Source organism: Vipera berus (genome assembly GCF_964194415.1).
Source record: "Vipera berus genome assembly, chromosome: Z".
NCBI classification, from domain to species: domain Eukaryota; kingdom Metazoa; phylum Chordata; class Lepidosauria; order Squamata; family Viperidae; genus Vipera; species Vipera berus.
The window spans coordinates 22,613,187-22,640,352 of NC_138205.1; the positions used below are offsets into that span (position 1 = coordinate 22,613,187).

General features: G+C 39.9%; 1 protein-coding gene across 1 annotated transcript; it reads left to right on the plus strand.

Moving 5' to 3' along the window:
• Positions 1-5,703: 5,703 nt before the first annotated feature.
• Positions 5,704-26,169, plus strand: LOC308678708 (vomeronasal type-2 receptor 26-like; the record flags this gene model as incomplete). Its single annotated transcript, XM_081345945.1, has 8 exons — positions 5,704-5,826; positions 6,558-6,684; positions 10,670-10,810; positions 17,957-18,053; positions 19,118-19,409; positions 20,919-21,782; positions 23,001-23,231; positions 25,339-26,169. 8 exons carry the CDS (start codon positions 5,704-5,706, stop codon positions 26,167-26,169), a joined length of 2,706 nt encoding a protein of 901 aa, XP_081202071.1.
• Between the last annotated feature and the right edge of the window lie 997 nt (positions 26,170-27,166).

A 27,166-nucleotide genomic window follows, 5' to 3' on the forward strand; every position in this document is an offset into this window, starting at 1 on the left:
CTCAAATTACTTCTTTATTTCAGGTGGACCTGGGTTGGATTTTTCACTGCAACTGGAATAAATTCTGAATGGATATTTCAAATTATGGTTCCAGAATTTGTTACTCGTGGCATTTGCTTTGCTTTTATAGACACGGTCTACAATATAGGAATGAAAATTGAATATGGGAATATAAAAAAATGGAAATTTAAAGTATGGAATAGAATCATGACCAGCACAGCTAATATATTTCTCCTCTTTGGTGATATTCGCACTCCAGTGTTTTTGGACAGGTTGTTACGTCTAGAAAGGGATACTGAAAGAAGGTACAAGATAAATGGTAAAGTGTGGATTTTGACTGCTCAACTAGAACTTAAATTCTATAGCAATAAACGAGGTCAAAAAACTGCTGAACTAATCTACCCTGGTGATTAGGAAGGTAACAGCGTTCCGTGCGCCTTTGGCGTCTAGTCATGCCGGCCACATGACCACGGAGACGTCCTCGGACAAACGCTGGCTCTTCGGCTATGAAACGGAGATGAGCACCGGCCCCTAGAGTCGGAAACGACTAGCACGCATGTGCGGGGGAACCTTTACCTTTACCTTTACTGCTTTATCCTTGGCTGTTCATTCCAACGGGCTGCCAGGATTTCAAGAATTTATTCAGGACAGAAAGCCTTCCAATGTGAAAGAAGATTTTTTAATGAGGGACTTTTGGTCCTCTGCTTTTGGCTGCAACTTTCCCAAATGGATTCTGAACCATAGATATAGTAAGCTCTGCAGTGGGCTGGAGAGTTTGAAGAACATTTCTGAAAACCTTTTAGAGAAAACCATTACTGGGCATAGCTACAGCATCTATAATGCTGTCTTTGCTGTTGTTCATGCTTTGCATGCCATGTATTCCTACAGATTCAAGCACAAAAGAATGGTGGAGAGATGGAAATGGACATTTCTTACTCAGCACTCATGGGAGGTAATGTAAATTTGAAAGACCCACTGATTCCTTATTCTCAGTGGTGGGGCTAATAATACCGTAAAAACATGCTAGTAATTATTTAAGTAAACTTTAGTGAGCAAACCTGCTAATAGGAATTCATATATTAGTATAATGCTTCCTGTAACAGTGTGGGTACATGATTTTGATCAATATTTATTCAACTTATTACACTTATTAATAAACAGTTCTAGAAAGGTTTTCATAAGATGCAAATCTTTTATTAAGTTCACAATCCATTCTTTAACATAAAATTCTTGAGTAGCCTATATTAAAAAGTTGTTACATGATTAATGTTATATACCGGTAAGCAGAATTTGGGCTAGTTTCTCTTGTTTTTTCATGCTCGGTATAAAGTTAAAATGGTTTACTCACAATTATTTTCTACTGAGTTAAATAGATCTTAATCCCAAGTAAGATGTAGTTTAATTCAGTTTAATATAGCCAGTTCAAGGTAAGCACCTACTTGATTAATTTGAAATTTAAAATTATGTTCCACAATAATTCATTAGTATTCAGGAAACATATTCCTACAAAGTTTAATTTAAATATTTAGGGTTTAGGTGCATGTGGGTTTCTTTGTGTATGTGTCTTCTAGTCAATCCTATCTCCTTGCTACTGAACTTTTCATGGCCAGATTTTTGGAAGTCATTTAACATTGCCTTCTTCATAAGACTGGGAGGGAGAGACTGGCCAAAGTTCACCCACTTCACTTCATGCCTAAGGCAGGATTAGAACTCACAGTCTTGTTATTTCTAGCCTGGTGTTTTAACTGCTAAAATGCTCTTACATGAAGTATTTAGGTTTCAGTTGGAATGAATCTTGTTCTTCAATGAAAACTACACAGTGAAGTTCTCTACAAACTTCAGATCGTTATTGTTATCATTCAGTCATATCTGATACTTGGTGACTTTATAGGCAAGTGCTTTCCATGCTATTCTGTCAAATACAGTTTCTTTTCTTTGTTTGATGTTCATCTTTGTATCATATTTGATGTTATCAAGCCAACGTGTTCTTTGCTTGCTTCTTCTCCTTGTTCCACTAACCACTCCTAGCATTAATGACTTCTCCGATGAATTTGAATGCATGACATTGCCAAAGTAAATCAGATATAATCTTATAATTTCAGCTTCTAGTGATGTGTATGGTTTTATATGATTTAGCACCTCTCTATTAGTTACTTTGGAAGTCCATGATATACGCAATAATTTACCCCAGCACCACAGTTCAAAGGCAAAAATTCTTTGATCAGCCATTCTTACTGGCCAATTCTCACACCCATCCATCATTATAGGGAAGACTATCCCACTCTGGAAGTTTTTAAGAAGAGACTGCATAGCCATTTGTCTGAAATGGTATAGGGTTTCCTATTATTATTATTATTATTATTATTATTATTATTATTATTATTATTATTATTATTATTGTTGTTGTTGTTGTTGTTGTTGTTGTTGTTGTTGTTGTTGTTGTTGTTGTTGTTTGTTGTTGTTGTTGTTGTTTGTTGTTGTTGTTGTTGTTCTTCTTCTTCTTCTTCTTCTTCTTCTTCTTCTTCTTCTTCTTCTTCTTCTTCTTTTCTTCTTCTTCTTCTTCTTCTTCTTCTTCGTATTGATCTTGTTGTTGTTGTTATTGCTGTAACTAGCCTGCTTTTTATATTTATACCAATATCTCTGCATGTCCTGATCTTATAAGTGTTAACCATTGTGGTGAGGCCTAAGTTTGATTTCAGAACTGTCATTGTGAACAACTTTTGATCCAAGGAAGATAAATTCTTGAACTAATTCAGTTTTCTTATTTTTGATTTAAACATCTCACGTCCATCTGCAGCTGTTGTCAATATCTTTGTTTTTCTGATGTTAAGACTCAATCTTACTTTTTCACTTTTGTCCTTGATTTTCCAGATCATTTTTCCAGGTCTTTGTTATTTCCAGCCAATAATGTTGTATCATCTGCCTACCTCAAATTATTTGTGGTTCTTCCCCCCATCTTCACTCAGACATCAAGGAGTTCCAGATCTAATTTCCACACGATCACTTCAGCATACAGATTGAGCAAAAATTGTGATAAAATATATCCTTGTTTAATTTCCTTATTGATCTGGGGGCATCAGAAATCTTCCTTCCTTCCTTCCTTCCTTCCTTCCTTCCTTCCTTCCTTCCTTCCTTCCTTCCTTCCTTCCTTCCTTCCTTCCTTCCTTCCCTCCCTCCCTCCTTCCTTCCTTCCTCCCTTCCTCCCTTCCTCCCTTCCTCCCTTCCTCCCTTCCCTTCCCTCCCTCCTTTACATGTTCCCTGTTTCTTCCCTCCTTTCTCTTTGTCCCTTTCTTTTGCTCTTCCTCCTTCCCCTCCTTCCTCTTTCTCCCTCCCTTCTTTCTTTCCTACATTTTACCTGTCCTTCCTTCTTTTCTTCCTCTTTCCCTCCCTCCCTCCCTCTCTCCTTCCTTCCCTCTCTCCATCCTGGGTTCCCCTTTTGTTGTGATAAGCTTACAAGAAAAAAAATCAGTGAGAAAGTAATAAGTTATACTAGTATGCTAGCTATAGTAGCTACCGCTTCACCATTTCTCCTTAAGACAACCTGATTTATTGGGTTAAAATCAGTTCAGAGGAGACAGAATTTAATAGTGTGAGAGAGACAGTTGGGGCTGACTCTTATATTAAATTATCTCACCCTCCAAGGAAATACTGTATGCAGTACATGTTGTGTCTGGAAGTGGATAAGTGAAACAAATATTCACATCTTTGTTCAGTTCCCTGAGTTGGAACACTTTCTTAGGTATTTGTTTTCCATTTCATCCTCAGCTTCTCTATTTCCTAAAACAAGTGTCATTTAACAATACAATAGGGGACAAAGTTTCCTTTGACCAGAATGGTGTATTTCTAACAGCATTTGATGTTATAAATTGGGTTTTGTTTCCAAACAAGTCTTTTTTGGGAATAAAGGTTGGAATGATCAACTCCCAAGAACCAAGAGACCCAAAATTGACTATGAATGAAAATCTCATTGTCTGGAACAGTTGGTTTAATCAGGTAAGATATAACTTACACTCTTTGGGTACTTGCCTTATTATTAATAAAGATGTAATTATTGTCCTAAAATGTATCATTGCTCATAATGTATCTGCCAAATATAATGAATCTACCAAATATTTTCCTTTTTTTATATCTTCAAATCATACATTTTGGACTTGGTATACACATAAAAATATATTTTCACCTGGACTTCTCTAAAATGCATATTTCTGCAAATCATTTTTTTAATGGGACACACATTATTTGCAGTACTTTAAATTAAATGAACGATATGCGTAGACATTTCTGCTTGTGAATATTTTGCCAGGTGGTCTATGGGAAAAATGCTTTATTGCTGTTAGGAAGACTGCATTGTTACCTGTAAAGATAATATCTACCACTAATATTATCAATATCCTATCTTTCCAACTTTTTCTGAAATTTAGCTGGCTGCTTTCAGGTACTTGGCAGATTAAATTTATTTATTTATTTATTTAAATTTATTAACAATTTAATACATTTAAATTTATTTGGTACTAGTCAGGAAAAGATAATTATGTTTAACTTTTAATTTTGTCCATTTTCAATTTTGCTGCTATTTTATAATGAGTTATAATAATTAGCTTCTTTTAAATACATAAAGAAATAAACTTTTTTTGTCAAAATATCTGAAGAGGTGATACATTTTATAAATTGACAATATTACTGGTGAGAAATATTTAGTAATTTTAAAAATGGACTTTTGAAATGAGCTTAAATTCAAGGCAGAATCAAAATTCTAATGATTACTGAATCATTAGACTAGAAAGCACTTTTGAGAAGAGGACAGAGGCCTTCAGGAGTCCCCAACCCTCAGTCCATGTACTGGTATCAGGCTGCAGCATGCCAGCAACTGATCTGCACAGACAAGCAATGCCCCATCCGTGGGATGTAGGCAGAACACAAAACCTTGTACTCTCAGGTCCATGGAAAAACCTCTCTCCACGGAAATGGTCCCTGGTGCCCAAAAGGTTGGGGACCTCTGCTGTAGATCTTACATTATATCTTGAATTTTTGTGCATGCTTCTCCTCTTAGCAAAAGCATTTTCAGAATGCTTTTGTGAAAAGGCGAGATGCCTGCAAGAAAGAGAGATTTATTGTTGCCTTCCCTACCCAACAATTAACTCTTCTAGTGTAAGTTTCTAGGGACGCGGTGGCTCAGTGGGTTAGGATGCTGAGCTTGTTGATCAGAAGGTCAGCAGTTTGGTGAGTTGAATCCCGAGTGCTGCGTAACAGAGTGAGCTCCTGTTACTCATCCCAGCTTCTGCCAACCTAGCAGTTCAAAAGCACGTAAAAATGCAAGTAGAAAAATAGGGACCACTACAGTGGGAAGGTAACAGCGTTCTGTGCGCCTTTGGCGTCTAGTCATGCCGGCCACATGACCACAGAGACGTCCTCAGACAAGCGCTGGCTCTTCGGCTTTGAAACGGAGATGAGCACCGGCCCCTAGAGTTGGAAACGACTAGCATGCATGTGTGGGGGAACCTTTACCTTTACCTTTAGTGTAAGTTTTGCAAAGCTAATGGGGGGGCAGTAGGGAAGGATAGCATCTAGCAATGAAAGGAAAACAGCTTCACCAGTGTTTAAGAAAAAGACAGGCAAGGGTGAAGATTCGTTCTCTGAGCTTGTGGGTTGGTTTGCAAATGTTTCATTACCAGGCTAGGTAACATCTTCAGCAGTGTTTAGGGGATGTCAGAATCAGTGTACTTCTGCTTAGAAGGGCTTCAGGTGAGACAGGCAATTTTGTACCACGTGGCCCAGCTTGTTCTCCTTTTCTATCCTGACATCTTCAGCTTTGGAGATCCTCAAAAGGTAAGTGAGTGATCAGTGACAGGGGGTTGGTATGGAGAAGGCCCGAAGCAGCAGTGGGAACCCAAGGGGTGGGAAGCAGAGCATAAGGTATATCAGTGGGTGGGGAGAGGCCTTAGGTGGCCAGAAGTAGGTTATCATGTTTATTCACTAGCCTCTCTCCCCATGGTCTTCCCTACCCCTGAGTTACCCATGTGCAATTGATAACCTGTGCATTTGATTAACAAATGCATTGGAAAGAGAAGGGATGGGGGGCATGTTCACTTAACATGGTTTGCTTAACATCCTCCTGGGTGACAAGCATATCGGGCAGCTGCCATTACAGTTGTAATTTGAGGACTACCTGCAATGTGCATAACCACACACAGACACACAAACACACAAATACACACATACAAACACAGTCATATGTGCATGCACATGCATGAGTAAAGTTTTTCATGAAATATATAACATTATATTATATTGGTTGCGGTAAAAGATTACCATCTTCAGTTTTAAGATTTAATAAATAGTGTACATCTCCAAGCGACTTATTCCAAAAGCAATTCAGGGAATAATTGGAGTCCTGAATTGGAACTAATGTTAAAGGACAAGCCTTTTAATAATGAGTGAATTTCCAAGAAGGTTGGATTACCCTGTAACTTCTCCAGTAATATGTGTCCTTTGGACTGTAAGGATTCTAAAGCTTTCCTTGTGAAGGTTTATGTTATCTACTCTCATTGATGAATTAGGTGGAACCTATCTCTGTTTGTAATGAAAAGTGCCAACCTGGTTACAGGAAACAAAAGAAAGAAGGGGAGCCATTCTGCTGCTATGACTGCATTCCCTGTCCAGAAAGCAAGATTTCTGAATGGGAAGGTAAGAGATAAAGTGCTTTTCTCAAAGACATGAGCCATTACTCCAGGGGTGTCAAACTTTCAGCCTACAGGCTGGACGCATCATTGGGAAACCATGCCCACCCCATTGCTGGCAATGGTGAAAAAGCTCTGATAACATTGAGCAATGTTATGTGACGTCATGTGTTTGACATGTCTGCACACTGGACATATAACTTGCTTCCCCAAATTAAAGTTTCTCAGGCTTATAATGGAATTGTTATATCCTCAATCATCTTGTTTTTTATTAATTCATTCTCATTGAAAATAGGAGGCTGAAAATATACTTGATTGTTATTTTGTTAAATATAAGAATTTTCACATGTCAGCTTAAGGAAAATTCTACCCTTTAGCCTATATTTCTCAGTAAATTTCATTTTCAGTTTTAATTTTGTTATTTACTCATGAAAAAACAAAAACAAATGCAAATCAGATTGTTGGAATTCTTTGACATTAGTTTTTGATTGCAGTGATTTTGTTAGCCTAAAGATATAATGGGTGGTACCGTATATAGTTTGACTTAGATAAATGATAGATAGCTGGACAGCTAGACAGATAGATAGCTAAATAGTTAGTTAGACAGACAGACAGAACTACTCTGTACACCAATCATAAAGTTGAATGAATTTCTGTAAAATCCAAATAAGGCATCCAAAATTGGGTTCTTGTAGAAATGATTCATCCATCAAGTGAATGGTTTTTCTTGTAAAAAATTGCTTTTAACATTTTAAAATTAATGTTTATATGAACTACATCAGTATCAAACATTAGGTATCTAAGGATAAGCTTCTGTTTTCTAGATATGCCTGACTGTGTTGAATGCAAAGAAGATCATTACCCAAACAAGGATCAGAATAGCTGTATTCCTAAAATTGTAACCTTTTTATCCTACAATGAAACTATGGGAATGGGTTTAGCCATTGGTGCCATTTTCTTTTCCCTGATAACTGTTGCCTTATTAAGAACATTTATAGTGCACCACAATACTCCCATTGTGAAAGCCAATAACCGGGACCTCACCTATACTCTTCTTATCTCCCTCTTGCTTTGCTTCCTTTCTGCACTGCTTTTTATTGGGCAGCCTCAGAAGATAAAGTGTGTCCTGCAACAATCTGTTTTTGGCATAGTCTTCTCAGTAGCTATTTCTTCAGTATTGGCCAAAACCATCACTGTGGTTTTGGCATTCATGGCTACCCAACCAGGAATGAAGAGGACTAGATGGATGGGGAAAGGGCTGGCCAGTTCCATTGTAATTTCTTGTTCTCTTATCCAGGTAGGCATCTGTACTGTATGGCTATCAACAAGTCCCCCATTCCCAGATGCTGATATGCACTCAGGAATAGATGAAATTACTCTGCAATGTAATGAGGCACTCCCTGTCATGTTTTACAGTGTCATTGGGTACATGGGCTTTTTAGCCATTGCCAGCTTCATAGTAGCTTTTTTTGCCAGGAATTTACCTGATACTTTTAATGAAGCCAAATCTATTACATTCAGCATGTTAGTGTTTTGCAGTGTGTGGTTGTCATTTGTCCCAACCTACCTGAGCACCAAAGGAAAATACATGGTTGCTGTGGAGATTTTCTCTATTTTAGCTTCCAGTGCAGGACTGCTGAGTTTTATATTTTTCCCCAAATGGTACATTATTGTTGTGAGACCTGAATTGAACAACCATGGAAAACTTAAGTGGAGAAACCACTGAAGAAGCAAAGAAACTGTCTCAGCAAGCCAAATACACTATATCCAGGGAAAAAAAATGACATAATGCTTTTTTAAAGGCTACTGTTACACTATTTGAAATAACCTTGGCTAATTCTGGGTTTGTTTAATTTTTTGTGAAGGTAGTATGCAAAATAAAAAAGTTACAATTACAATAGTAAAAGCTAATATGAAGTGAAAAAAATAGAAGAATAAAAAGAAAAAGTAGACGGTACATAAAAGGAAAGAATGTAAAAAAGAGAAAGAAAAATAAAAAAGGAAATTAAAAAAATAATAAAAATTTGAATAGAAATATATAAAGAAATATATAAAGAAACTGTGGTCAAATAAATGAATTGTGTATTTCTTCCTTTTCTTTTTAACAGTGCATTTAAATAAAATCAAGAACTTTATTTCTTTCTATTTTTCTTTCTCTCTTCTCATAAGATCATTTAAAAATTTAGCAAGTCTCTTGTAAATCCAATATAGGAAAATTATCCAGGTCATTCTCTTGGTTTATTAATTGTATATCTCTTTTAATTATTAAAATATCAGTCAGATTTTGTTTTTATCTCACACATTTTGTTTTTTCCATGTCATTTTTGTAGCCTATAATTTGTAAATCCAGTTTCCACTAAGTCTGGAACTTTTCAGAACTTGTTCCCCTTCCATAATCTTTTTTTGATATATAGTCTCTCCATACAGGGAGATGTCTCTGTTGATGCTATGAAAATTAATTGCTAAGTCTGTTCTTTAAAAATATCCTCCAATATGTTCAATATTCATTTTTTTCTTTATTTTGTAATTGTAAGTCAAGATTCTGTGCTCTTCTCTTTAAATTGTAATATTTATTCCCCTCAGTTTCCCTCTAGTGTTTAATGTCAACGCTGCTAACATCAAATGTTCTTGCTTTGACAAAAGATGGAAATGCAGCAATTTTCTCTATTGCTTTTAGAATTAGTTGATGTTGGGAAGGGGAAGAGGGATGAGAGTCCAGCTAGTCATAACAATAATAACTTAGTCGTGGGAACCCAAGGACATTGGGCCCAGAACTGATAGTGTTTTGGCGGGCTGGAGGGCTGGGGAGAAAGCCCATGCTTCAAGCTAATTGGGGATGTGATTTATGACTGTTTATTGGAGGAGGGAATTGCATTTTGCTACTTTGTATCCAGCAGAGGGGAATTTAGTTTCTGGTTTCAATTATGTAGTGCCGATACTTTGTTTCTCAAATAAAAGATTCTTTAAGGTAAACAATGCCTCAGAGTTCTTTTGAAGAGTTTCATTTGTCGGAACCATGACGTTTAATTTTTAAAATCTTATTATGTTTTTTTTTTAAAAAAATAATTCAAAAGCACTTTCTCTTATGAAGTATTCTTTATAATTAATTCCATAATTTTATTTTAAGATTATGTATCTGGGTCCTTAGTCGATCTGTAACTTTCTAAAATCAAAATTTTAACCATCCTTTTGTTGCTTATGCAAATGATTTTTTTTTCTATCAAGGTTTTAAAACTACCCTTCTCCCTCACAGAGGCAATCTGACTGGTGTAGAAATAAAACATTTAAAACATAAAAGCATGTATCAAATTTAAAAGTGGCAAGCAATGTTAAAAATTAACTAAAAAGTGGGGGAGCCTGCTAGAGTGCTAACCAACCTCACAGCTGCATGCTTCTGTGGCATTGCAGCTGCATGCTTCTGTGGCACTGCAGCTGCATGCTTCTGTGGCTAGCTGAAAAGCCAGAAGACAGGAGGCTCACCCCTTTTCTGGAGTCCACAGGATGGTGAATTGCAATAATAGTCCATGAGTGACTGAGCGGAGTGCTTTTCTATCCAGGAAAGGGCACAACTGGTCACAACATGACATTGAGCAAAGGGCCCTCCAAACCATGGCTGCTCCCTGTTCTTTGAGCAAGAGCCAGGAATCAAGAAGGAACCCTATGCACCAGGTCTTTCTGGGGTAGTACATTTTAAGTTCTTAAACTTGCAGTTAAAACATTCTTTTGCTAAGGGTTAGCACAGGTATCAATCCAAAGGTTTCTTATAAAAATAAACTTTTCTTAACTGTGGGCTAATTATAAGCAATTTCTGAAATTCATTAAAAAAGGAAATATGAGAACTAAATATGAGAACTAAAGATAATGGGCAAGATGGTTATTCTCTCGTCTCCAAAAGCTCTAAACCTGCCAGAGACTTGTCTCTTGTGGTCTCCTTACAAAGACAGCTGTTCAGAGCACTTGTGTATGATTTCAAATCCTCTCCTTGTCCATAGAGGTTTCAAAGACATGGTCTATAGACCAGCTCTGCATTCTGGTTGTTGGCTCTGTCCTGCAGTTGGTGAAATGGATTGCCAAATATGCTGTAAAGTTGATGGAAATAAGAACAAAGTTGGTGCAGCAGAGTGTGGTAGATTGTAGGAAAGTCCTGAATGGACAAAACGCAGGCTGCTGGGGCCGGATCTGGTTCGATTTGAGGCAGTGGAAGCCTGCTCAGGCCATCTGCATGGCCCATATCCTTGCCGGGTTTGTGAATTAGCTTAAAGCTGTAAGCCAATAAAAAAAATGGACCATCTTAAAATCCTAGGGGATAAGGTGTGGGGTGTCTGTCTGTCTGTAGTGAATAAACCCAATAGCGGTTTGTGGTCTGTGAAGACCGTGAAGTCCCTGCCATATAAATAGTTGTGGAATTTTTTTACTCCTGCTACAATGGCCAGTGCCTCCTTGTCAATTTGTGCATATGTTTTTTAGCTGGTTATTTTAAGGGGTTAGGGAGGGGGAGGAATAGTGGGGAGGGGAGGGAACTAATAACCGGCACTCAGTCTGGGTCCGTTATGGGCTCTGGTGGAATGGGGTTGGGGGTGGAGGCTGCTGGCTCTGCGTGTGCTGGGGTGGGGTGTCAAATCCCCACGACGATAGGGAATGGCAGCAGGTGGTTGCACGGAGGGCCACATCAATATCTGGGATCGCGCCCTCGCTATTTTCAAGTGGTGGCGCGCTCCAACCCTCCGGTTAGCACCCTTTTGCCTGGGGATGAGGGTGATCAGGTCCCTGAGCTTAGGCTGGTGTATTTTAATGCCAGATCCATTGTTAATAAGGCTCCCCTCGTTCGTGATTTGATCAAGGAGGAATGCGCAGATCTGGCATGCATTACCGAAACCTGGTTGGGCTCGGAGGGAGGGGTCCCTCTGACTGAGCTATGCCCCCCAGGTTTCTGTGTGCTACACCAGCCACGGGCTCAGGGTAGGGGCGGTGGGGTGGCGGTGGTTATTCGGGAGACTTTATGTCCGTGGGAGACCACCATTGTCCAGATAGGCGGGAGTGAGTCCCTCCTCCTGAGATTTGGCCCTCAGGACCAGATGGGCTTGTTGCTCACATACCTGGCACCCAGCTGTGTGGCAACAGCCGTGCCTGGGCTGCTCAACACCCTCTCAGGGTTGGCGGTGGAGTTCCCCAGGATTATAGTGCTGGGTGACTTCAACCTGCCTTCCCTGGGAGGGTTGTCAGAGTTAGCTCGGGAGTTCATGGCTTCCATGACGGCCATGGACCTGACCCAGGTAATTCAGGGCCCAACTCACATGGGGGGTCACACTCTCGACCTGGTGTTTTTATCTGGGCAGTGGTTGGAAGATCTGGGAGGGGGGTTGCCAGCCATTTTCCCCCTGTCATGGTCCGATCATTATCTCCTGCGGATGGTCTTCCGCTATGCCATCCCCCGTCACTGGGCTGCAGAGCCGACCAGGTGGTTCCGCCCCAGGCGCCTAATGGACCCAGAACGGTTCCAGATGGCGCTTGGGTCTATACCCATCGCCCTCATTCACAGCCCAGCCGATGCCTCGGTGGATGCCTGGGAAAGGGCGGCCACTGAGGTGCTCGACCATGTTGTACCCTTGCGACCCCTGACCCAGCGCAGATCCCATTGGGCTCCATTATTTTCTGTGGAGCTCCGGGAGATGAAGCATCGGAGACGGTGTCTGGAGAGCGGTTGGAGGTCCAGTCGATCCAAATCTGACCGATTGCAGTTAAGAACCTTCATAAGGTCTTATCTTGCGGCGATGAGGACAGCGAAGGCTAATTATTTTGCTTCCCTCATCGCGTCCTCAGATAATCGCCAGGCCACCCTGTTTAGGGTGACTTGCTCCCTTCTTAACCAGGAGGTGAGGGAGGATCCCTTGCAGGGTTGGGCCAAGGAGTTTAGTCATCATCTGATGGACAAAATCGCTCAGATATGGACCGGTTTGGACTCGGACTGGGCAGAGTCTGATGTGGAGGAATAGGACGGTCTTGAGCATGCTATCTGGACTGAGTTCGATCCTGTTTCCCCTGATGATGTGGACAGGATTATGGGGAGGCTGATCTCCACCACCTGTTTATTGGACCCGTGCCCCTCCTGGCTGGTTTTTGCAGCCCGGGAGGAGACATGAGGCTGGTTCCAGGCAGTAATAACTGCGTCCTTGAATGAGGGTATCTTCCCCTCCGCCTTGAAGGAGGCGGTGGTGAGACCCCTCCTCAAGAGTTTTGCCCTGGACCCGGCTGTTTTAAACAACTATCGTCCAGTCTCCAACCTTCGTTTTCTGGCGAAGGTTGTTGAGAGTGCGGTGGCGCATCAGCTTCCCCTGTTCCTGGAGGTAACTGATTATCTGGACCTGTACCAATTGGGTTTCAGGCCCGGGCACAGCACAGAGATGGCATTGGTCGCGCTGGTGAATGATCTCTGGCGGGCTTGGGACAGGGGTCATTCCTCTGTCCTAGTCCTATTAAATCTCTCAGCGGCTTTTGATACCATCGACCCTGGTATCCTACTGCGGCATCTCAGGGGGTTGGGAGTGGGAGGTACCGTTTTATGGTGGTTCTCCTCCTATCTCCTGGGCTGATAGGGGTCGGTTCTCTCTCCCCTCCTGTTCAATATCTATATGAAGCCGCTGGGTGAGATCATTCGTGGTTTTGGGGTGGGGTATCATCAGTACGCTGATGATACCCAACTTTTTTTCTCCAACCCGAACCAACCCAGTGATGCCCTCACCGTGATGTCCCGCTGCCTGGAGGCGATCCGGGTTTGGATGGGGAGAAACAGGCTTCATCTCAATCCTGCCAAGACTGAGTGGCTGTGCATAACGGCATCTCGGGTTAACCAGACTATTCCATCATTAACGATGGGGGGGTGAGGTGTTACCCCCCATTGATAGGGCTCGCAACTTGGGTGTCCTCCTGGATTAGTGGCTCAGTTTTGAAGACCATATAGGAGCCGTGACCAGGGGTGTTTTTGCCCAGGTTCGCCTGGTGCACCAGTTGCGACCCTACCTGGACCGAGATGCCCTACGTACAGTCACTCATGTGCTCGTGACCTCCCATTTAGACTACTGCAACGCTCTCTACATGGGGCTGCCCTTGAGGACCACTCGGAGGCTTCAGCTGGTGCAAAATGCAGCCGCACGAGTTGTGATGGGGGTTTCCCGTTACTCCCATGTAACACCTCTGCTCCGTGAGCTGCATTGGCTTCCGGTTGCCCTCTGGGTGAGATTCAAGGTGCTGGTGATGACCTATAAAGCCCTAAATGGCTTGGGTCCAGGATATCTGAGAGAACACCTGCTGTCAGCATCAAGTTCCCTTCGTCCTGTGCGCTCCCACAGGGAGGGCCTTCTGAGGGTGCCGCCGGTAAAAGATTGCCAGCGGACAACACCCAGGGGGAGGGCCTTCTCTGTGGGTGCGCCAGCCCTTTGGAACCAGCTGCCCGTGGAGCTGAGGACTGCCCCCTACCTTCGATCATTTCACCAAGACCTGAAGACCTGGCTCTTCGAGCTTTCCGGCCCAGGCTGAGTTTTAATTGGGGTTTTAACTAGGGTTTTATATGTTTTATATTTTTTAGGGATTTTGTTTAATCTTTTTAATTGTACTTAATTTTTGTATTGATGTTTTTTATGCCCTGTAAACTGCCCTGAGTGCTATGGGAAAGGGCGGTATATAAATTTAATAAAATAAAATAAATAAATAATAAAAATAATTACGCTGTGTGGAGGACAGTGTTCTGGAGTAAAAAGCAATAGGAACTTGAGTTCCATCACTCTCCCCCACCCCTTCTGGGGATGCGTTGCATGCTAGGCATACTGGCATTAATTCCTTGAAATGAGTGATCGTTGAACTAACAGATAATAGAGCCTTCAATTCCTGAAAACTTTTTTTGTGAACACTAGTCCACTTCCATGCAGTATTTTTGTCCAAGAGCTGATTTAACAGCTCTTCCACTGCAGCCTTGTTAGGAAGGAACGCATGGTAAAAATTTAGGAGGCCTAGGAATGCCTGAAGCTCTCCCTTCATTTTGGGGCTGGGTGCCATCTGAATCGCTTTTACTATGGACTCAGCAGCATCTATACGGAACCCCAGGAATTCAGTTCAAGGGACTCCAATACTACACTTTGCGCAGCCTTTGAAGGACGGCTCTGAGCCTCCTTGCTAGCACCTCAGTGGACTTACCAGTGATGAGCACATCATCAAAATAGGGGCAAACCCCTGGAATGCCCTTGAGCGCCCGCTCCATAATGCCTTGAAAAATGCCGGGGGCTACGCTGACCCCAAATTGCAGGCATTTTACTTTAAACGCCCCCCTGTGGGTTACAATTATTTGTGCCGTGGCTGTGGCCTCATCAACAGGAAGCTGTCGGTAGGCCTGAGCCAAATCTAATTTTGCAAAAATTGTAAAGGTAAAAAAGGTAAAGGTTCCCCCGCACATGCGTGCTAGTCGTTTCCGACTCTAGGGGCCGGTGCTCATCTCCGTTTCAAAGCTGAAGAGCCAGCGTTTGTCCGAGGATGTCTCCATGGTCATGTGGCCAGCATGACTAGACGCCAAAGGTGCACAGAATGCTGTTACCTTCCCACCGTAGTGGTCCCTATTTTTCTACTTGCATTTTTACATGCTTTTGAACTGCTAGGTTGGCAGAAGCTGGGACAAGTAACAGGCGCTCACTCTGCTACGCGGCACTCGGGATTCGACCCACCAAACTGCTGACCTTCTGATCGACAAGCTCAGAGTCCAAACCCACTGAGCTTGTACCACCTTGCAAAGACACCAGGATGTGGCTTACTACTGGTACCGGGTATGCATGATGTTTGAGTGCACAGTTAATTGTGCATTTGTAATTGGCACAGATTCTGACCTCACCATTGGCTTTTAGTGGTGTTATGATTGGGGTCTCCCATTCACCCCCATCTACTGGCTGAAGTACGCCCTGTTCAACAAGTTTTTCTAAGTCAGTGTCTATCTTGTGTTTAAGAGCAAATGGCATGCTACGTGGTTTAATCCTGACCAGCATTACAGTAGGATGTAGTTTAAATGTTTTTGGCGGGTCCGTGTATGTCCCCAGAGCTGAATCAAACACATCTGCGAATTCCTTGCATACTGTCGCTAGACTCACGACTTGTGTCTGGTTGATTCTGGTTACTTGGATGCCTAGTGCATCAAACCAATTGAGCCTGATCAGGCACGTTCACTGACCCCCTACTACAACAATGTCCAGGTGTCCAGAAAACCCCTTAAATTTAACAGCTAATGTGGCCTCGCCCTTGACTGCGACTCTGGCATTCTGGATATCAGTTAGTATAATGTCAGATGGCCTCAGCTTGGCCCATCTCTTACTGCGATTACAGATGAAATTAAATGTCTCAAGTGAAATAATAGATATGGCGGAGCCTGTGTCCAGCTCCATCTTGCAGGGGACCCCTTGCAGCTCCACCTGAAGACTAAACCTCAGCTTAATAGGGCGGTAAGCTTCTGTACGGCAAATGCTTCTGTGGCTGGAGCAAAACCCCATGCTATACTGTCCTGGGGCCCCGGTACCTCTGCTGGTCAGAATGTTCGACTGGCGATTTGATGGCCGGTCCCTCTGGTGACCTCTGCAGACAGACACAATGTGACCAGTCTTTCTGCAGGCCCAGTACATGGCTGTCCGGAACTTACAGTTCATGCTTTGGTGGTGGCCACCACACCCTGGGCACCTAAGGAAGGGAGCTGCCTTGTAATTCGCCTCTTGTTGCTTGTCGCTGTGACGCTGTTGGTCGTTGTGTCTTTGTAGCTTGTCGACTTCTGTGTTGACTTCGGGGTCTTCAGTGTGTTCAGCATCATCGTGGTGGATGGCTTCCTCATGCTGTGCTCTTTTGGTGGGACACATGGCTCAAACTGCCCCTCCGGCAGCTTTGTCCACCATAATTTCTTTCAGTGCATCTGGGAATGACAGAGTCTCTTTGGCGAAGAGTTTTTGCTGTAACTCTCAATTCTGGAGACCACATACAAGCTGGTCTCGTAGCCTCTCCTCGATGTCAGAGAACTGGCACAGGTGTGCAGCCTGCCTCAAAGCCGTGATGAATTCAGATGCTGTTTCACCTGGTTGCTGGACTCTCTGTTCAAATGCATGGTGCCAAGCGATTACTGACAGCTTGGGCTGAAAGTGATCTCTGAGCTTCTTCTTCAAGTCTGTGAACGTTATGGACTCCAATGCCGTTGGCGCAAACAAGTTCTCCGCGATGTTGAACATGGCTGGGCTGCACACACACAGGAGCTTAGCGGCCTTCAAGCCGTCCTCGGTGACTTGATTCACCTGTAGATACTTCTCGACCCTGGATAGGTACGAAGACCATCTTTCCGGGTGAGCTATGTCAAATTCTTCCAGCTTTCCAACCTTGGCCATTTCTGCTGGTCTTTGCATCTGGGGCTCATTTTCTTCTTGTCCTGCTCCTCCGTTGCCCAGGGACTAGTCCTCTGGGTGCATGGTCGCTAGCGTGGCTGTGCTAGGCCGACTGTGGGGGGGGGAATTGCTTTTCCCACCAGGCATGTTCGACCTCTCCCCTAGTGACTCTTCAGCTCAGTTGGAGGAGTAGGATCCCACCTTCATTGCCAGTGTTAAATACTGGGTTCGTTGCTTCAATGATGAGACGAGGCAAGTGAATTCAGCAAAGATCATTGTTTATTTAGTTGCAGGAACTGAACTGAGAAACAGGGCTGCGAATGCAGCAATTTATACCCTGGCCTCTAGGTGGCGGCCAATAAGTTTAAAGCAACCTATTGCCACCCTAGAGGCAACCAATGGCAGCGCTGGAGATGGGTTGTCTGAGGAGCTGGGAGTCGATAGCCAGCTTCCCTGCTTGAGCAACCTTCCAACAATTAACCCACGTGATATTCCTTTAGCAAGACAAAGCCCAATACATTACAGAAACATTTGCACATTTCTTTCTGGAATTAGATCTTTTGAACTTATTTATTTTTTAAAATTTCAGTTTCACCCAAAGTAGAGAGAAAATACTTCTTTCTGAAGAGTAAAAAATTGTAACACAGCCTAAAATCACAGTTTAATTATTGCAATTAGTGATGCTGCTTTTTAAATTGGCTCTGGATTTAAAATAGAGAATAACAAAACATCCATTATGAATGGTTGTATCAATGCAATTCCCTCACCTATCATTCAAAAATTGCTAATAGGTGTTGTTTTTCAGAGATGGAAAACGAGATTTTAGAAATGATAGGACTTTTATTATTAGCAAATGTTCATTACTGAAATCTTGTCTTCAAATAAAAGCATCTTCAAATAAAATCATCTGCACTGAAAATGAAAACTTGTTCTGCATATGGACTATTAGTGATATTTCTACTGATGCTACTTTGCTGGATATCATGTAAGGCTACTAAATGTGGATTCCAAAACCTTCCTCCCATTCTTCATCAATATTATCAACTAGGAGACATTATAGTTGGTGGCATCATTTCTCAAAGCTTCATCTTGTCTATTCCAGCAGACTTCAGCCAACAACCTCTTCCAATATCATCTGAAGAAATCATGTAAGATTTTCCCCACAACACTTTTTTCAGCAGATTTGTACATTTGAAATGGCCAGTTGTGTGTCCAGAAGAGTGATGCAGGAATTGAAGCTGGAGTTGTGATTGTTAAAAGTTCTGTTCATTTTATTGCTGCATATCCATTCCCTGTGTTTAGAACACTTCACAAAGGTAGCACAGCATTGCCCTTACCTAAAATCAACATTGTTCATTTACTCTATGCACCCAAGAAAGCAATTATTTGAATTAGAAAAATGTAGTGAATGCCATTTTGTTTGAGATCAAAAGGCACAACATTCAGTTCTATTAGCATTGAAGAGGTCTTTATTTATCTTAAAAAGTCCATTGTAAATGCCATTTATATACTGTTATATAAAGTGGAAATTCAATAAATGATTCCCTTTCATTGGCAAAAAACAAACCAACCCACCTCAGAATATGTTACTTTTATAATGCTGTCTTTTCTTCAAACATTTTCCCTCAGTTTTTCACTTTAACTTCTTTCCATTGTTTTTGCCTTTTCATTTTGTTTTTTTCACGTGTTCAAATAAATACCATTTCATATTATGACATGCGTATTCTTTTTTAAAAAATTCTATGAAATATTCAGCTTTGCATTATGACTAAGTGGAAGAAAGAAACCTCGCCCGAACAATGCATTTTAAATCAGAAAATATTGCTTAAAAACTTTTCTTACACATGTTTTAAAGAATTTCACTTTTTATTAGAAAGAGCAATAAATGTATTTACACCTCTCTTTAAAAATTGCTGTAAGAGATCATCATGAGGATTACCTCAGGAAATATTGCATTTTTAAAATGATGTAATGTATGAATTGAAAAAGTAAATGACCTAATTTATGAAGCACGATATATCCTTGTAACTGATGGAAATCTTTTTGTAGTGTGGTGACTAAGAACTATCAGCACGTCTTGGCTTTGGAATTTGCAGTAAAAAAGATCAATGAAAATCCCTTCATTTTACCCAATGTCACCCTGGGATTCCACATGTATGATATCTACTCTGATGCCAGATTGACTTACCAAGCCACAATGCAACTTATTTCAACAAAAAACAAATTTATTCCCAATTACGAGTGTGGCCTTAAGAATAAACTAAGTGCAATCATAGGGGGACTTCACTCAGAGACCTCCCACCTGATAACAAATGCTTTGGGTATCTATAAGACTCCACAGGTAGGATGCATGTACAGAATGTGGAAATAAAACAAAATGGGGAGTTCCAGTTTACCCTTATATTATATAAATATAATTGCCCAATAGCAATGCATTTTTATGCAGGCAGAAATATCTTCTAATTAATGTCATAAGTGTTTTTATGAAGTTGTTTCAACTCAGTTCAGATCATATCACGTGCTCTTCATGAACAGGTAAATGAGAGGTTAACACCATCTGAAAAATTTTTCTCATATTAAAAAACTACACAGAATTGTGTAGTTTTAAGTTGGGATAGAGGGACAAAAAGTAATGTTTGGAAATGTATGTAAAGCATAGGATAATTAAGTTTAAAAGAATATATGAATGAGGAATCTGGAAACAGTATAGGAAAATAAGTATAAGAATTATTATTATTATTATTATTATTATTATTATTATTATTATTATTATTATTATTATTATTATTATTATTATTATGTTTACAATTAAAGATTATCATCATTTTTTTCATTAAAAATCCCAAAAATATGATTAGACAAATATTTATCTATGTGTTGCTTTGCTTTGCCACTTACTTGGAGTAATGTGCTTAATAATTCCATTTCTATTTTCATCAAGCTCTCAATAGCTATCACCCACTGATATCCCCACACCACCATTAGGTTATCATTTATTCTCAACATTATTGCTATTGTAAATAAAAACACCTTTCAATAGCACAATTAATAAATATCCATATTTTCTATAATGCTATAAAGCAGAATTAAACTTTTGGTCTCATCAGTTATTCCTTTTTAAGTGCCACATCAATGGAATTAATGTAAAAAAGTTGTAGAAAAGAAAGCAGATTTTTTCCCCTAAAAACATTCTTTTAGTTACATTTATATACCGCCCTTTCCCTGAGGACTCAGGGCGGTTTACAGGGAATTAAAAAATCCAACATACAAAAGTTAAAAACCAAATTAAAAAATATTAAATTGACCCTGTACTCTTAAAAACCCCAATTAAAAATTTCTCCTCAGCCTGGGCCCGAGAGCTCAAAGAGCCAGGTCTTCAGGCCCCGGCGGAATGATCGGAGGTCGGGGGCAGTTCTCAGCTCCACCAGCAGCTGGTTCCAGAGGGCAGGCGCTCCCACCGAGAAGGCCCTATCCCTGGGTGTCACCCGCCGACAATCTCTCACCGGCGGAACCCTGAGCAGACCCTCTCTGTGGGAGCGCACTGGGCGAAGGGCGTTTGATGCCGGCAGCAGGTGTTCCCTCAAATAACCCGGACCCAGGCCATGCTATAGAAAAAAACAAAGAAATAACCATTGGCCTCCTCAATCATATTGATATATCAGGCAATAAAGCATGGATTTATAGGTATTAGTTCCCATGGCAAATTGCTAGAAATATTTAGGTTAATAATTTTATCTTAGGACAAAACAACAACAATAATAATGCACTGATTCACAATACTTCACAGAAATCAACACTTTATTTGACATTTCTATACATCACCTCACCTCATTCCTAAATCTGTTTGTAGCTCCTGTATGGTTCTACTCTAAAGAGGACAGGTAAAACTGAATTCCTTTCCCCTTATCGGATGGTTCCAGATGACACCCTTCAGTATCTAGGAATTCTTCAGTTACTCCTCCATTTCAAATGGATATGGATTGGATTCATTGCTGATGATAAAGATAATGGAGAAATGTTTCTGAAGCTCATGCTTCCATTATTTTCTGAGAGAGGTATCTGTTTAGCTTTCACAGAGACATGCCCTGAGAATGTAAGCTTCGAGGATTATAAGGAAGATATAATAAGGAAAGGGTCTGAAATGTATGAAAAAGTCATGAGCAGTGCAGCCAATGTGTTGGTCTTCTATGGAGAAGCTGATTCCATCATATTTTTGAGATGGGTGCTACACTTTCCAGAAATAGAAGTCAGTTTATGCAAACCAAAGGGTAAAGTCTGGATTTTTACTGCCCAGATGGAGATAAAATCACTTGTTTATCAATGGGTTTGGGATATTCAGGTCCTCCATGGTGCTTTGTCTTTTGCAATCCATTCTAAAGATCTGCAGCAATTTAAAATGTTTATTCAGGGAAGGAAACCTTCCAGTGCAACAGGAGATGGCTTAATCATAGATTTCTGGGAACAGGCCTTTCGCTGTGTTTTCCCCAATACTTTTTCAGGTCAAATTGAGGGTGATATCTGCACTGGAGAGGAGAGACTGGAAAGCCTTTTGGGGCCCTTTTTTGAAATAAGTATGACTGGTCACAGCTACAGCATCTATAATGCTGTCTATGCGGTGGCCCATGCCTTGGGTGCATTGTTTGCATCAAACTCCAGACGTAGAATCATGATGAAAGAAGAGAAGACAATAAAACTGAATTATCAACCATGGCAGGTAAGTCCTGTGAGAACTATGTAATCTACCACTATAAGCATATGCCAACAGAAAAATTCCATGTCCTGAGAACAATAGGTGTGTTTGTAATAAATACAAGCAAAGATCAACAGTTTAGCAACACTGTCAAAATGATTAAAACCTCTCTCATTAGACCTCAAATCATTTGTGAAAGGCAGGAGGGGAGGAGGTGACAGTTTCATAAGTGTGCTAGTCATTGTGGTAGTCATCAGTAAACAGACTGAAGATTTAAGATTTCTAACATGATTGAAATTAATTGATATAAGGGCAGATGTTTAACTTTCTAGAAAAAGATTGACCAAGAGAGATGGAGAGACTATAAACAAGTTATTTCCAGCTTTTGAAATTAAAAACAGATTATTCTGGGCTAGATTGAATTCATCCCCAAAAACAAATCTGTAATCTGAGGAACTCCTAGTTCTAGCCTTGCCACTGACTTCAATGGCTAATGGTGTCCATTACCAGCTTGGTAAACTTGCTCTACTTGGAACAGTTTAGCCTTTCTGAGTTACGTACTGGTTATGTCAAACCTGGATTACTACAACTACTTTCTAGATCAGGGGTGTCAAACTGCCAGCCCACGGGCTGGATGCATCATAGTAAAACTGCACCCACCCTATTGCTGTCAATGGCAAAAAAGTTGTGATACATCATGACACATCACGTGACATTGTGAGTTTGACACCCCTGTTCTAGATGGTAGCTTCTATTTGGAAGGCGGAAATTCAGAAGGCTAAATTGCTGACTACTCAGTTTTATCCTGCATTTATTCCCACTAATGCTAAGACTTCTGCATTGAAAGCCAATCTGTATCAAGCCAGATTCAGGAATGTCAATAAGTATAGAAAGGTTTGAATATCATATGACCAAATTAGTTTACCATTTATATCAGCTCTTCATTCCACAGACATTGTGTTACTTCTGGCCTGACTTGCAGATTCACCACCTTGCCACAAAATAGAGATAAGATTTCTCTCCTGTGGTGTCAGTTGTAAATAATGATTTTTTTCTCTTGTATGCAGCACTGGTATCTGTTAAGCATTCTTTCAATCTGTGCTCTATATGCAGCCACCAACTCATACTATTAACCTTAAATTGTAGATTATTTTATTTGATAATGCTATGTATAACCACTCCAAGATTTATAGATTTTAGAAGTGATATAGGCAAAACTAAATAAGCGTCTTTTCATCCTAGCTTCACTCCTTTCTGAGGCAAGTCTCATTCAACAACAGTGCAGGAGATGAGATCTCTTTTGACCAGAATGGAATGGTAGTAGCAGGATTTGATGTCATAAATTGGATTACATTCCCAAATCAGTCCTTTGCTAGAGTAAAGATTGGAAGAATGGATCCACAAAATCCTAATCTTAACCAAGCATTTACCATCAAACATGATGCTATTGTGTGGCACAACTGGTTTAATCAGGTATAACTTAAATGCATATCTGGAGCAGTACCCACATTTTGAAATAATGTAAAGAAATTGGAACAAAGGAACAAATTCAGTATTTTCAGTGCATTTTAATTTTGAGAAGCATACAAAAATTGTTCTCTAGAGGTCTGACAGTTTATTTTTATCTTGGAATAATTGCATGATGGCCTCTGATCTTTCCCAACTTTGAAAAGAGATGCAGATGAATTCTCCTATTTTTCTTTCTTTCTTTCTTTCTTTCTTTCTTTCTTTCTTTCTTTCTTTCTTTCTTTCTTTCTTTCTTTCTTTCTTTCTTCCTTCCTTCCTTCCTTCCTTCCTTCCTTCCTTCCTTCCTTCCTTCCTTTCTTTCTTTCTTTCTTTCTTTCTTTCTTTCTTTCTTTCTTTCTTTCTCTTTCTTTCTTTCTTTCTTTCTTCTTTTTACTTTTTACTATATATTTTTACTATATGTGACTTGAACAGTTATTTCAAACCTGTGTGAAATATTTCTGAAGAAAAAATACATTGTTTTATTTTTACTTTTGTATGATGGGATATAAATGTTTCAAAGGAGGGGAAATTGGGATGACTTATGGTAAGAAAATAATAGTTTGCATTTTTGTGTATACTATATGCTTACTGACTTTACTCAAATGTCATAGGAAATGCAACAAGAAAGAAATTGTACTGGGTATAATTGTACTGGGTATAAATAAATAATCTTCAGTTCTTTAATTCAGATTCAGTCTTGGATTTAGAATATTAATTTAATTTAATTTAATTACATCCCTAATGCAGTTTTTTTGCCACAAAAGCAAAAAAATCCTTCTGTCTCTGATACTAAAGAGTCTAACCATTTCTTATTATATTTATTGATGCATTAGACACAGCCTTTTTCTGTCTGTAATGACAATTGTCATTCTGGATATAGCAAGCGAAAAAAGGAAGGGAAGCCCTTCTGCTGTTATGATTGCATTCCATGTTCAGAAGGGAAGATATCTACAATAAATGGTGAGAGTTGTGTACTGATCATCAAAGAGGAGAATTACATTTTAAAGAAAAATATACACTGGTCTCTGGCAAGAGGATAAAGTGTCATGATCACATGACATTTTAGTAATTTCCCTTTTTTTCCAAATTTCATTTTTGTTGATTTTGCATCTTTAAAGTTTATATATTTAAAATCTCAAAGAATTTAAAAATATGTACAAAATGGGTACAAAGCCAGAGTGGAGCAAGTTTAAAGATGCAGTGTGTGTGTGTGTGTGTGTGTGTGTGTGTGTGTGTGCATTCTATGTACTGTTTTCTCCTTTGTTTTATGAATATAGAAAAAGTTAACCCTTAAATGTCAGCTTTAATAAAGCAAAAAGCAAAATCAGCATCAGCATCAGCATTTTCATGAACATCATCATTATCAATAGAAATAATCAGAAATCATCCAGAACATTTATAAGAAAATTTGTATTCACTGATTCTGTAATACTTTATTTTAACCAGTGATGTTCCTGAACAATAATGTTCATTTGTGCGTACATTTCCCTAATAGTCAGAATTTTATATTCATTTTTGTGTGATACCCCAAAATAATTTCTTCTGCATATTTCATTTCTGAGAATGTTAAACCTATACTTTTTCTTGACTCTCCAAGCATTTTGAAATTCAAAGTGGAGTACAGGGAGCGTGCTAATGGAACTCTGAAGATAATGTAGAACAGGGATGTCAAACCCACAATATCACGTGACATGTCATGAAATATTGCAACTTTTTCCCATTGCTGGCAATGGGGTAGGTGTGGTTTCATTATGACGCATCCAGCCTGTGGGCCGGCAGTTTGACACCCCTGATATAAACAGTCCCACTTTTATAGAAAGTAGCACTTGTGAAATTTTTGCAGAACAACCATGAATTTATTAGAACATCTATATTCTGATGTAATCTGCATGAAGAATTTAGAGTAAGCTGTTTTCCTGATTCCAGCATTCAATTGAAGAGGTCTTAATTTCAAAAGAGAAAGTAGACTTTGGAGAAATCACAGCTGTTCTTTTTTCCTCCAGATGCAGCTGATTGTTTTCAATGCCAAGAAAATCATTATCCAAACAAAAATCATAATTTATGCATTCCCAAGAACATAGACTTTTTGTCCTATGAAGAACCTCTGGGGATTGGTTTAATTCTTGGGATACTTTCATTTTCCTTAATAACCATTCTGGTTCTAGGAATATTTCTGAAGCACCATAACACCCCTATTGTCAAAGCCAACAACAGGAATCTCACATACATTCTCCTCACCTCACTCTTATTCTGCTTTCTTTGTGCACTACTCTTTATTGGCAAACCTACTCAGGTGACCTGTCCTCTCCGACAAACTACTTTTGCCATTACATTTTCAGTGGCTGTTTCTTGTGTGTTGGCCAAAACCATGACTGTTGTTTTGGCTTTTATGGTCACCAATCCAGTATCAAGGATGAAAAAATGGGTAGGGAGAAAACTAGCCACTTCTACTGTTATTTGCTGTTCCCTTATTCAAGCAAGTATTTGTGTTGCATGGCTGACAACCTCTCCCCCATTTCCTTCTGTTGATACACATTCAGTGTCTAATGAAATTGTCTTGCAATGTAGTAAGGGATCCGATGGAATGTTTTACTATGTTTTTGGTTATTTGGGTTTCTTGGCATGTGCAAGTTTCACTGTAGCTTTCCTTGCCAGGAAGTTACCTGATAGTTTTAATGAAGCCAAGTTCATCACTTTCAGCATGTTGGTTTTCTGCAGTGTTTGGCTCTCCTTTGTTCCAACATATCTGAGCACAAAAGGGAAATACTTGGTGGCTGTGGAGATCTTTTCCATCTTAGCCTCCAGTGCTGGGCTGTTGGGTTGTATTTTCCCCCCCAAATGTTATATTATTTTGCTGAAACCTAAGCTAAATACACGGGAACAATTAACAAGAAAAAATCCCTAAACATTATAAACTTTTAGTTTCAGACCTATAACATATTTTATCCTTGCACAGCACTTTTACCTGCTCTTCAAATAATTCTTTGTTTAAGAAGTCATTTGCACAGTAAGATGTCCTTCAAACACAAAGGTGCTTTTTCCAAAAAGCAACTATATTTTCTTGTTTTTTTTCCTTTGAAAGCATTTTACTTCTCATCCAAGAAGTTTCTTCAGTTTAGGTCTTCAGCTTCTTGAATGAGAAGGGAAACTTTTTCAAAGAAAAAAACCAAGAAAGTCCAGTTGCCTCTTGGAAAACATATCTTTCGGACAACCAAGACCTGGATGATTGAGAATCTCCACAGACATAATCTTTCAAACCTTGCCAATCTGTGCTTTGAAGACAAGATGCTGTGATATTATTCTTTATAAACAACATTCTGAAATACTGTTTTACATTATAAGTTGTCTTTTAATTTAAAAAAATGCTTTATATTTAGCTCTGATAGCAATAAGTTACTGGGAAATTTAAAACTTGTTTGGAGGTCATTTGTGTATTTTTAGATGATAATGAGTACATAATTCTTTGAATGATAAACACATGATTTATGCCAACCCAAATTTATTTATGTATTTTTTATTGGATGGATGGATTGATGGATGGATTTGATTGATTCGATTTGTTAAAACCATTCAATACCAAGAAACCTCAGGGAGGCTAACAATAAATCTAATGCATAGATTTAAAAAAAACACATTAAAGTCACAAAAGCTGACTGAACCAGAACAATAGCATGCTGAAAATAACAGGGGTTCTACAACCATCCCATCTGTAGATCTCAGAAAAGAGCCTGATCTTAACCAAGTTCCAGAAAACAAGGAGAATGGGAATCAGAGATATCTCTGGGGAGAGCAGAGAGCAGAGGCTGAAAAAGAAAACATGATTTCTCATTCCCATCAGATGACATTTGATTGAGGATACCTGGAATACACCTACTGTGAACAGAGTGGACTGGCAGAAATAG